The following is a 12,089-nucleotide window of genomic DNA, read 5'->3' on the forward strand; positions in this document are numbered from 1 at the left end:
AAACATCTCCATTTACCTTAATCTGATGTAGTGCCCAATAATCACGCAATTAAAGCAGACAGTGCGTGAAGAGGAGCAAGGCAGTAAAATCCTAGTGAAACCAATGAAGTGTTTTATTAGCGCTCTTTATTCACATTAATTAGCCTAAACTAAAAACACAAGGGTGTTCACCATTTTTGATATGCCATCTATGTTTTGTTGTTTTTTTGAATACACAATGGCACATGGCGAGTCCGGCGTGTTTGGCATTATGACGAAGCTACACAAAAATCACATATGTACATGATCCAAAACATGTCACAACCATCTGGCAGGAAGTAACAATGGAGAGACCCCATGAAACTTTTGTGAGATTTTAAAATTTTTTGCATCCAAATCATCTTAAATCAGTGTTTGGCAGTAGTTTTCACATTGTAATATGTTCTCTCACCTTAGCTGAATTTATTAGCAGCTACATGCAGTACTCTGACCAGGATCACAGGTACAAAATATACGCTAAATGTGTGGTGTTGAAGAAGCTAGATCAGAAAGGAGCGCCTGTCAAGATGTTTCAGAGGACAGACCTACTTCCCAAAAAAGCCAAATGTCATCATCAGGTTTATCTTTACTTGTTTTCTCAGAAAGATTCTCCAGAAACTCTCCCAGTCCCTTTCAGGACTTTGAACACATTCTCAGTAGCCTAAGAGTTGACACTATAGTCCATAGATCAACGTGAACCCACTACACCTTCGGATAGAAGTGCTGGCTCATTTGCACCATATGAATAAAAGGTGATAATAAGAGACACATCGCTCCTGGGATCTGAGTGTCGCTCCGCTGAACCTGACACAAATGAGCAAATTAAAATAAAGGGCCGAAGGTGCCTTGTTCCAAAATAAGATGTGTCAAAAAAAAGGTAAGTCTTCTGAAATGGTGACACTTTTACAAAACTAAATTATGAAGACTTCAAAAAATAGAATCGTTACTCCCCAGTTTCCTCATTCATTTCTTCCACAAGTAATGATTATATTACTGTGTCACTGCTGGAGGCCTGTCATACCAGCAATTACTGTATGATGGCAAATTCATGCAAATTCTATTCATTTAAGGGCACCCATTTTCTCAAGTTCTGTTCCAATTTCAAACCATTTATATCTACTACCTTTCAAAATAAAAGTTGTGCTCCTAGAACAACACATTGTAATCCATTGGAACTGGAACGATAATAAAGAACTTGCATAACTCCAGTCACAATTTGCAGACTGAAATTTCCAAAGGTCTATGTATGCATCTGAATTATAAAAAAAAAATGCAACTACACTTTCTTTAATTTGCCTAACTTAAACTGTTTGCACTAACAAAATTATGTGAAAAAAAATCTGCACTTCTTAAGCACAACTAAGATTCCTGAACTTCACACTTTTTCTTAGTTGACGTGCAGAACAAGAGTGTAAATCGATATGTAGAAGTTATAAAAATAATTTTTTTTTTTAACACTGTGTAGTGAAGTTTTGTGCAAAGTTTGGGCGAATTTCAGGCATAAGAACAATAAGATCTAACATCTAGTGTGTAGCCAGCCTTAGGCAGTGCTAATGCCTAAGGCTGGCTACACACTAGATGATTTTATTACCTTGTTTTGGCTGTTGTAGTTTCATGGTCTGTTGTGTATGCTTACATGATTCTAATGTTAAAAATGGATTGTTTTTATCCCTCTTACTGTTTCATACTGTTGTGACTGAAGACAATCCTTTCATTTTTATACTCATTTCTGGCTTGTGTCATCTAGTGAACTAACACTTCTTCTCTGTGACCTACAATGCAGCTCCACTTAGCACACCTGTATGGTACCTACAACTGATGTTCTTCACTCTTTGTTAAGAATGTTTCATAGCACTGCATTCACATATAAAACAACACAGATACAAAAATATGGATACTGTCTTATGTTTACCTGAAGACAAGGTGATGGACTTCTGGGACGGGTAGGGTGGTGTTATATCAGAGGGGGATGCTATCTGGTAGCCCTGAACATCAGTCAGAACCGTGTCATTTACCTTGGAGAGGGGGGAAAGGACGATATTTGAGTCTGGAGTTTTAAACATGGTTTCACAATGTATTACATTATCACTGTATCACAAGAAAAATTTCAACTTGGTGAAAACATCCTCTGAGGTAATAAATAGCTCCTGACAAACAGGAAGAGGAAATAAATGAACCCTTAATTGCCATTGATCTTGGGACTCCTCAGACTCTATGTGAACCAAAAAAAAAGTAGGGTACGAATCTCTTACCAGCATCCAGCACCTGGGGCTTCCAGCATTTGTTCCGCACACTACGAATGAGTCGTTTACTTTCTGAATGACGGTGATGAAATTGTCACACTCCAGCTGTTAGGAAATGAAAAGAAGTAGGAGTAAGGGACAAAGGCAGAAAATGATGCAGAAGAAAGAGGGGAAAAGGGAGGAAAACACACAGATGGGTAAGAGGGATTACAGATTACAAGAGAGAGGACGTTACGTGAAAAAGTGATTAGATAGATGGCACAAAGGGACAGGGGGGGAAACAAGACATGGGACTGAAAAGCCAAAGAGAAGGATGAGAGAAAGGTGGAGAAACAAAGCAAGAGCACAGCACCAAGCAGATTATGGGAGAGAGAAAAAAGCGGATTGCTCAGAGAGAAAGAGATTTAAAAAAATAAATAAACAACAAATTGGAAGCTCTCCATGTTCTGAAACAGTTTGGCAGACAACACACAGGAGGCTCAGACCTGCAGTGCAACACTGCAATACTCTCATCTACAACAGAAAATGGACTGCTATCCTTCGAGAAGTCACACAGATGGGAGGATGAAAAATGGACCCAAGTCCATATTGGTGCACACACACACTTCATCCAAATCACAAATCCAGATGGGTCTCAGGAGGTAGTGGAAGTGCATCTCTACATCCAAAAAAACACAGGGCCAGAGCTTGTGTAAGTGTGTGTAGGTGGATGTGTAGGCGGGTGGGTGAGCTGAGATGGGTTTTTTTTTCTTTTCTTTTTTTCTAATGGTGTTGGATGTAAGTTTCTGTTCTTTGGGCTGTGATTTTAACTTGTCCAAACTAAAATGTGGAACAGAGTGAGTGTAAATGGTGAAGGTGAGTTGCTCGATTCTATTTGGCAGAATGACAGAAAAGTTTTGGCCATGTCAACAAGTGACCGTATCTATACCTAACTTCTCTACACACTATAATGGTTTAGACTAGTCATACAGAAAGATTTTAAGTCTGGTCTTAAAAGTGGAGGCAGTGTCTGCCTCTCGGACCCAGATTGGTAACTGGTTCCATAGTAGCGGTGCCTGATAGCTAAAAGCTCATCCTCCCAGTCCATGTAGAGCCTTCTAGGTAAGAAGAAGGATCTTGAAGTGTATTGTTGAGCCCACTGGGAGCCAGTGAAGAGACGCTACAAGCGAGACATGAAGTAATGTGGACATCCAGACAGCAGGAGAGTTGCAGTAGTCCAGTCTAGAAGCATCAGCATCAGCATCACTCTGAGAGAGGATGCTCCTGCTCTTAGAAATATTACGGAGGTGGAAGAAGGCGGTCTTAGAGATCTGTTTAATATGAAAGACAAATGACATGTCTTGATCAAAGATAACTCCGAGGTTCCTCACAGTCGTACTGGAGGCCAAAGTCCATCCAGAGAGAAAATGTTATCAGATAAGATGTTGGAGGCAAAAACAATGACCTCAGTTTAGTCTGAGTTTAATAGTAAAAAATTTGAGGTCATCCAGTCCTTTGTGTCCTAAAGACATAACGGATCTGTTTCTTCAGGCTGTGGCCGTGTATCCTTGGCAGTCACAAAAAGATTAATTGTTGATTTGTTCTCTAATATTAGTGATTTTATCTGTATGTTTTCTTCTACTAGTGATGAATAGTAAGCTGTCCTAGCTTTACAGCAGGCCTTCTTATATGTCAGTAAACTGTCTCTCCAGGCCCTCTGGGAGTCATCTGATTTAGAGGACTGCCACTTCCTCTCCATCCTTTGTGTAGTCCGTTGATCGGATATTTGAGTTATACCACAGAGCTAGCCTCTTCTGATTTATAGTTTTCTTCTTCAGTGGAGCAATGCTGTCTAAAACTGAGTGTAATGTGTCTGCAGTGTTGTTGACAATTTCTGCAGGAGTAATATTTAGGTTGGTACCCCCTTTAGTATTTATACATAGGACTGTGGGGAGTACTGGTAGGATTGCTGTCCTAAACTGTGATACAGCGTTTTCAGACAGACATCTGATAGGTCCGTGAGAGTGAATACAAAAGTTATTAATGAGTGGTCTGAAAGGACAGGTTTTTGAGACCACACTAGCCGTAGGTGAGAACCAGATCGAGGGTATGATTATTCAAATATCAGTCCTAAAACACTCTGCTGTCAGCTGGACTTTAATCATCAGACTGTCATATGTCCTAATGTGATTAGCAATTGTGACCAAAAATTAATTTGCTAATTGCATTTTTTTTTAAATAACTGCCTATAGGTTTGAAATGCTATGCTTTTTCTTTCTTTCTTTCTTTATTTTCTGTAATAGCCAAAATAATGCCAGTCATCATACAAAAGAATTGATCCAGAATGAATGAACTTTTCAACAGTGTTTGAATGCATCTCAATGTCCTACAACTAAGGCCTAAAACTGCAGTAACAACATTCTGTGTCCAGTAATTTCCACTCATATAAAATCATCACAATGGAAATTTTTGCCATTTGGGATATCTTGATTAATTACATTGGAAAGACAGCAGAAATCTAAAGCCATCTGCAACAATCACTGAAACAATCTACATGTATAAATACAGGCCAAAATGATAACATAATTATTTGATTTTTGGGTAAACTGTACTTTTAACTGTAACCTCAGATTTCTCAGAGAAACAAAAGAGGTGAATTTATTCATAAGTTAGGAGCTGCTTTTTTAGACTTTAACACAACAGTGACAATCCTGTAACATTTCCAGGGTTCAAATACAGCTAACAAGTGTTACCATGGCAACAAAGGATGCATCAGGTAGATCCTTTGTGGCCCTGCATCCATTGCACTTTGGTGCTGGTTAGATACAGTGAACTGCATCCTGAAGAGTAAACTTTTTAATGTTAATTTTAGGTTGCTAGGCAACATGATAAACCGGAAGTCTTTCCCAGACTGTTTTTTTAACACCTTCCACCTTAGGCTACAAATCCCTCCCTGTAATTGATGTTGTTGCCAAGGAGACATGCAATTTTGCAGCTGAAGCTTTGCCTTTACCTTAGTCATTTTACTAAATAAAATCCTTCCATCATCTCCATCTCTCTGTGGAACAACATTAAATTATCCACTGCAATTATCAGCTGCTCGCGGGGGTGTACGGTGTTTGTTTTTGAGGGGAAGCTGTCTCCTGTGTAATTTTACCTCATCTGAATTCATTACAATTTCATCTTCATCACTTATTGAATCTTTCCACTGTGTTCATTTGACTTATTTGGTCTGTTTAGAACCAGAACAGTGAATCTGAGCTGCAAAGATGTAGCACAAAACCTCACTGCAGATGACGATAATCACAACGATGATGATGATGCTGATGGTGATGAGAGATTGGATGGCAATGCACCCATGACGGGAATATGCAGAAGTGCTGGAGGTGCTGACAGCCAGGATGAGTTTCTACCTCAAGTGGTGCGGCCTTTGCCTTGCAGGTATCAATCGCAGTCTGATCCGATGCCACTGGGATCTGTGGGAGGAGGGAAATGTTTAGTATGTGTTATTTCACACTGCTCTGTTACTGCGTGAATACGGCGACCTTTCTGCAGCTTCTAAAGCACAGAAAACGTTGAAGCTTGTTAGATAACGCTGCTGCATTTTTCATCATTTGTGTCAGCCTTTCTTTTTCTTAGACTATACTCGTTTTCCATGAAGTTCTTTCTTTCGATCCTACAAGAATTTCCATGAACTTGTTGCTCTCAGAATATGGTAGAAAAGCAGTAAAATAGCGCAGTACAAAGAGGCAGAATTAATTAGTCCTTTTATGGAAACTACCCTTGAATCTTACAAACCTTGGTACACCATTTATTAAAAAATATCTACCTCTAAGACTGTCAAAATTCTAAAAAGGAATGCCTTATGACTCGTTTTCACAAGCTGTCTCTGCTTTTAAGAAACACATCACCAACCTCTACATCTTATGAAAACCTAACATAAACCCTATCAACACTCTCAAAAACATGTCATATTTTTATCGGCTAAAGCTCCCAGTATACAGTACAGCCTGTTTGATTGGACAGGCCCCCCGCCCACCCACCCTACACACACACACTGTGTGCTCTCAAGCCTATGTTGACATAATTAGTTCAGTGAATTATGTTTCCTCTCATCACCTGGGGAACAGTAGCATCGTTAAGCATGACCTAACTTCATCTGGCCAGTACTGGGTCAGCAGCATGTTCTCTCACTGTCCTGTCTGGTTTACCATGTCTTCCTCACAACAGGAGGTATCTGTTTTTATGTCACTGCTCACACATTTTTACATAGATTTTATTTTATTTTTTTTGCAAAACTGTTGTCATCCCCCTCGTAGTTTTAGTTTCAATATCTGCAAATGTAGGTGAACTGTGTCACAGGCCTGTATGTGGCTAAGCTAACCTAGCATAGATCTAATGGTTAGTGTTGGCTTTTATTCTGAGAAAGTGAAAAAAGAAACACTGAAATTGAGGCTCTTGTATTGGAAAATATTGTATTACGTATTCACACATTACAAAAAAATTTAAAAAATCAATAAATATTATTATTTTCTTACAACACTATTTTATTATCATTACACTGTTGTTTGTTTGTTTGTTTTTGGGTCATCGAATTGAGTCACATCTTGGTGCTCTGGTTGGCCTGTCATATGTTGTCAATAAAAAACAAAACAAAAAAACGGATTCTTTCATTAAATAATTTAAATTAACCTGCCTATTTATTTTTTCAGACTTAGTTACCAAATGAGTTTTTGACATGGATTACAAAAACAGAAAAATGAGCTTAAATTACCTGAATTTCACGGACACCTCTGTCTGTGAATGTCAACACGTAGATGACTGCCTGGCCGCCAACATACAGCATGTCACTCCCTTCCTCGTGGTACATGCTGATGTAGTTCTCAGGTTTGGTGAAGTGGAATCTGGACGTCTCTGAGGGTCAAACAAAAAGAACATACAAGTCAACTCATGCAGTAAAGTGTTGTTTTGAATATATATGTTTCTTTAAGATATAACATTATTGACAAGAGCTAAACAAAAAAGAAAAAAAAAAACTTAGTAAACAATTTTCTTAAGGTCCTACAAAAACATCTAGTTGGCAGTTTGGCATGTGACTGGTCCACTCCAAAACCCTGATTCTTTTTTTTTCAGTCATTCTGATGTAGATTTGCTGCTGTGCTTTGGAACATTGTTCTGTTGTATGAGCCAGTTTCCCCCAAGCTTTAACTGTCAGACAGATGGACTCACATTTCTGGTATAAAGAGGAGTTCATGGTCCACTCAATGACTGCAAGGGATCCAGGTCCCCCATTAAGTCCAAAACAACCCCACTTTGGTCTCATGTGTCCATAGGACGTTGTTCCACAAGTGTTGTTCAGTTTAGTGAACCTCGGTCTTGCTTCCATGTGCTTTTTACACAGAAGAGTCTTTCTCCTGGTAACCCTTCAACCCTGTCTTGAATGTAATGTCTCTTGAGAATAATCTTTCTTTGTAGAACGTGGAACTCCAAATAGTTTAAAATGGTTTTAGAAGTCTTTCCAGATTGATGTGCAGCAACAGCTTCCTCTCACCATTGTTTATGTCTTTCTCTCTTGTCATTGTGTTAACACACACCTGAATGCTCTAGAACATCTGTTTTTATAGAGGTCTGTACACTGCTGATGATCAATTCATCAAGGACTGATCATCAGCACCTGCTGCACACCACACTATTAAATACTATGGAAGCTGTAAAGGGACACTAAGTATTGAACAGGTTTTTGTCTTTTTGGCTTAATTTTTGCTGAATAAATAATGACACAGCAAAAAAAAAGTTATAACTTGTTGTTTGTCTTAATAACATTTGATCATGACTAGGTTTCCTGAGCTGCAAAAAGCAGGTTTAATCAAAGTCTTGAGGGTCTGACACCACAGAGACATTCTTTGCTTTTTAATCTCCAGTCAACATGGGAACCAGCCTGAAGAATTTCTGACTATAAGCCGATTTAATTTACAAAAACACTCCATGCGACATGATTGCCCTTTGCGGCTTCGCATTACAGAGCAAGCTTTTACAGATCCTAGCTGGGGTGTGAGGAGGAAAAGGGCATCTAGTGGGAGCATAAATATCACTGATATCATCATGTGGGCAAATCCCATCACAGATTCTTGGTTGAATTTACATTGCAGACACCTCCAGAAGGCTCAGAAGTACATGTCTGAATCACACATTTAATCAGACTCACACTTACCTACACTGCAACTGTGCCTGCAATTAGAAATAAACGAAGATCACTGCTGCTATTTAAAAAATGTGGTTCTAAGCCAAACTATGTTCTGAGTGTTGATTCCTGTGTAAAAGAAGGGTTTAGAAACCATCATACAATAAGTCTTTTATTTCATTTACTGTCTTGGCTAGAAGTGCATTTTTCACTTTTTCACTTTGTCAACAAAATTTTCATCCAAACATTCTTTATCAAAACATTTTCTCTTCTCATCCTTCAAATAAAAAAAAGACCTGACGGCAAAACCAGGATGAAGTGCTGCTGAGTGGTGGTGACACAGGTTGCTAACCAACTAAGTTTCTATGGAAACAGCAGCCTCTGTTATTGGTGGGAATCTAATTGAGGAACCTTTTACCCTTAGAATAAAGTGAGACACACTGGACAGTCCAATGGCCTTATATTTATATATATATATATATATATATATATCACTGTCTATCAGTCTTAATGGGAATAGCATCAGTATTTGCTTTGACAATTAGCAGACCTATCTAACCACATCTTTAGACAGACTCCTTGCATGTTTCTTTTCCTTCACCGAGATATATCTCTGACCTTTTTGTACCCTACAAGACGACAAGTAAACTGAGACTCTTGGGCAGAGGTCTTTAGAGTGTTCTTAATACTGGAACAAAAACTTAAGGGGAACAAACATTTTCTGTTAGAGTCCTGAACAATCTGACCAAGGTGATCGGGTCACATGACCTTTCCTGATTTTATTTAATTTTAATTTCAAATTGGTTTTTACCTTTTGGAGAACTTGGTATCTATTTTAGTTCGAATTGCTTGTCTTGTTTTTATTTTGTTTTATCATTAAATATATTTAGATATTATCATCATCATTAATATTTTAAAATGGCAGTGGATTAATGATAAAGTCAAAGAAAATCACAGATTGATAAACATGCCTGTTGCAGCCATACAGAGTACAAAACCATTCTAAAACAGGTTTAGCTATGGTGTGTGGACTACACCACTGGTGCACACCGACAAACAACATGATCTCAACTTTCAAAATTCAGCATTTCAGTCTTTCTAATCACTGTGTTCCTTTTGTGTTTGCGTGCAATGCAAATGCACAATCGTTGGCAGCATTCCATTAATCTACTACAGCACCAAACATTCATTGACTTAACATGGATGTCAACCAAGCAGAAAAGTGAGTCAGTCTCGGAAAACATGTTTACAGCCTGGTACAAAAATAATTTATATTGATGATTGTTTGGATTACGGTACTTTCTGTCTATGAAAGTATAGGTTTTTGAAGAGTCCCTGTGGGAGGCATCGGAGTCCACCTAAATCTCCAGCTCTTTATTTGAAATAGCCAAGAGTTTAGGACTCAGGAGTCTGAGGTTTCGACTTGCCCTCCCCCACCGAGGTCCTCCGCCACATATAAACCGTGTTTTCCCACCAAACAGTCAGAACTGATGAAGCTGCTTGGATGACCAGCGAAAGGTCTTCAAAAATAAAATTGAACAAGTCCAGACACTAATAACACTAGGATCCAGGAACAAAATGACCAAAATATCTACCTCAAGTTGCATTTTCCTTGTTGTTTAAGGCTGTTCTGTAGCTTCTGATGTCAGCGTCCTTGGGAAATATTGAATAGTTTCTGTATGTTGATGCATTACTGGCACTAAAGCTTACAACTACTAGTGAATAGAGATGAATAAGCAGAAAACATAGAATTGTCACCACTGCAGAGGCCTCTATTATCAAGCTTTTGAAGAATATGTTAGACTACTACTGAAAGCCACTCACATTACTAGGAGATATGTGCCTCACCTAAGCTCCTCCCTCCACTCCTTGATTGGCTGCAAGAGGTGCCCCTCTAAATATTTAAAAGCCAACAGAAGGAACAGAGTGTACAGTCATTGTAGCAGCATCTTGACACTTACCCAGTATGTGGCATCTGAAGTGTCACATTCTGACTCCAACATGCTGTGCTCTGAGTCTTTCCCTTTGCTGTTTCTGTGAGACATTTCATCTTAAACTATTTGTTTTTAAAAGGTAAGATTACCAGAAGCTAAGAAAACAGCCTAATGATTTGTTAGCTTGTCCTAAAAACAATTGAAATTCCTTTTTTCCCCCAATTTAATGTGCATGTTAAAGAAAAGAAAAGTACAGATGTTATTTTTAACCAAACACTCAGCTTTTGAAGCAGATCATATGACTGTTGCTTTATTACTTACATCAAATCTTTCTCTTGTTTGGAAGCACAAGGCCTTCCATTATGAACATGACAAGAAAATCTATGGTACAATAGCATTTTGTTATTGATGCTTTCAGGCCTCCAGCTGTGAGAAGGTCAACAGGAAGGATGGCTGAACTTCAGTGAAATGTTCTGATATTTAGGGTGCAGCTGTAGACGTCAAATTAGAGCTGAGATGAGCCTCTCTTTCAGCCACTCTCACTGATGATAATTCTCACTTTCTCCTACTTACACAACATCAACATGTCACACCTTTAACTAGCTAATCCACATCCTTAAGAAAAAAATGATATTTCACATATATGCGATGAGAAAGAAGCCTCTCGTGGTGACAACACCCACAGAAGACTATTCAACCCCCTCTGAGCTCTGTGAGGCTTTTAAAGCAAATTCCAGGTGTCTTTTTTGGCTGTGTGACCTGCAATTTGTACTGTTCTGGTTCACTCTATTTCCATCAGCAGCAGCAGCAGCAGGGAACTGACATATGCAAACTTTACGGCTCCTTTTCAAAGCAAAAATGAAAAGGGACACATTATATGATATGCTGTGGCTCCTTAGTGGGCAAGTCAGAACAACATGTATGATTGAATTCACCTACATTGTTGGTAATGTACTATGTTTATTTTCACCCTATGAAGCTAATCTCTCTCCATTCCTCCTTACTATCATGATTGATTATACATCTTCTACACCAACTGAACCTGTTATCTGACTATGGGATGACTACAACTTGCACTCAGGAGTCCAGAGTTTGTGTCCCAGCAAGCCTGCGACCTCCATATAGAGATGTTGTATTAACAAAAGCCAATATGAAAGGTCTGTCCATCACCGTAAAGGCAGTGCAAGAGTTGACCTATCACCTGGTTATTCCAAATACAGACAAAGAGGCAAAGAAGTGCCAGTGGAGCTTGGGTATAAAACCTGTAAAGTGACTTGTAACTCAGCTGCTACACTTCTAATTATGCCGAATTGTCTTAAAAATCAACTCAGTAATATGATAATCCATGACCATACTGTCGTAAATTGTGAAAGAGGTAATTATCTACAGAGGACAAAATCTATCTGGGTTGACACCCTCAGATGGCCGTGCACGGAACTGCAATTTTGACACTCTCAAATCAGATGACTTGCCACTCATTTCTTATATGGGTGACACAGTGGGGAAGCCCATTCATTTGTCTCAGCGCCCTTTGTATATCCATAAAATGCTGTTTTAACACTGACAAAGACTACAATTCTTCCTTCAGAAGATGATGATCAGCGTTATTTACAGGCAGTTTAAGCCAATTGTGCTGTTGCATTGCATCAGACTAAGTGCTGTACAGCAGTAATATATACTCCATTTGCATTAATGAAGGTAAACAGGTAGAATTTATTGTTCATGTTCTCTCTT

At 38.8% G+C, this 12,089-nt stretch overlaps 1 protein-coding gene across 1 annotated transcript in view; it reads right to left on the bottom strand.

The window, feature by feature from the left end:
• The window catches only part of LOC114448048 (semaphorin-7A), a 33,964-nt gene that overhangs the window by 20,058 nt on the left and 1,817 nt on the right, over window positions 1–12,089 (bottom strand). The window contains exons 2-5 of the mRNA XM_028424690.1: window positions 7,015–7,154; window positions 5,654–5,716; window positions 2,271–2,366; window positions 1,931–2,033 (exon numbers count right to left, since the gene is read on the bottom strand). Coding sequence (XP_028280491.1) covers window positions 1,931–2,033; window positions 2,271–2,366; window positions 5,654–5,716; window positions 7,015–7,154 — 402 coding nt within the window. The remainder of the gene's footprint in view (window positions 1–1,930; window positions 2,034–2,270; window positions 2,367–5,653; window positions 5,717–7,014; window positions 7,155–12,089) is intronic.

Source organism: Parambassis ranga, chromosome 16, assembly GCF_900634625.1.
Source record: "Parambassis ranga chromosome 16, fParRan2.1, whole genome shotgun sequence".
Classification (NCBI taxonomy): domain Eukaryota; kingdom Metazoa; phylum Chordata; class Actinopteri; family Ambassidae; genus Parambassis; species Parambassis ranga.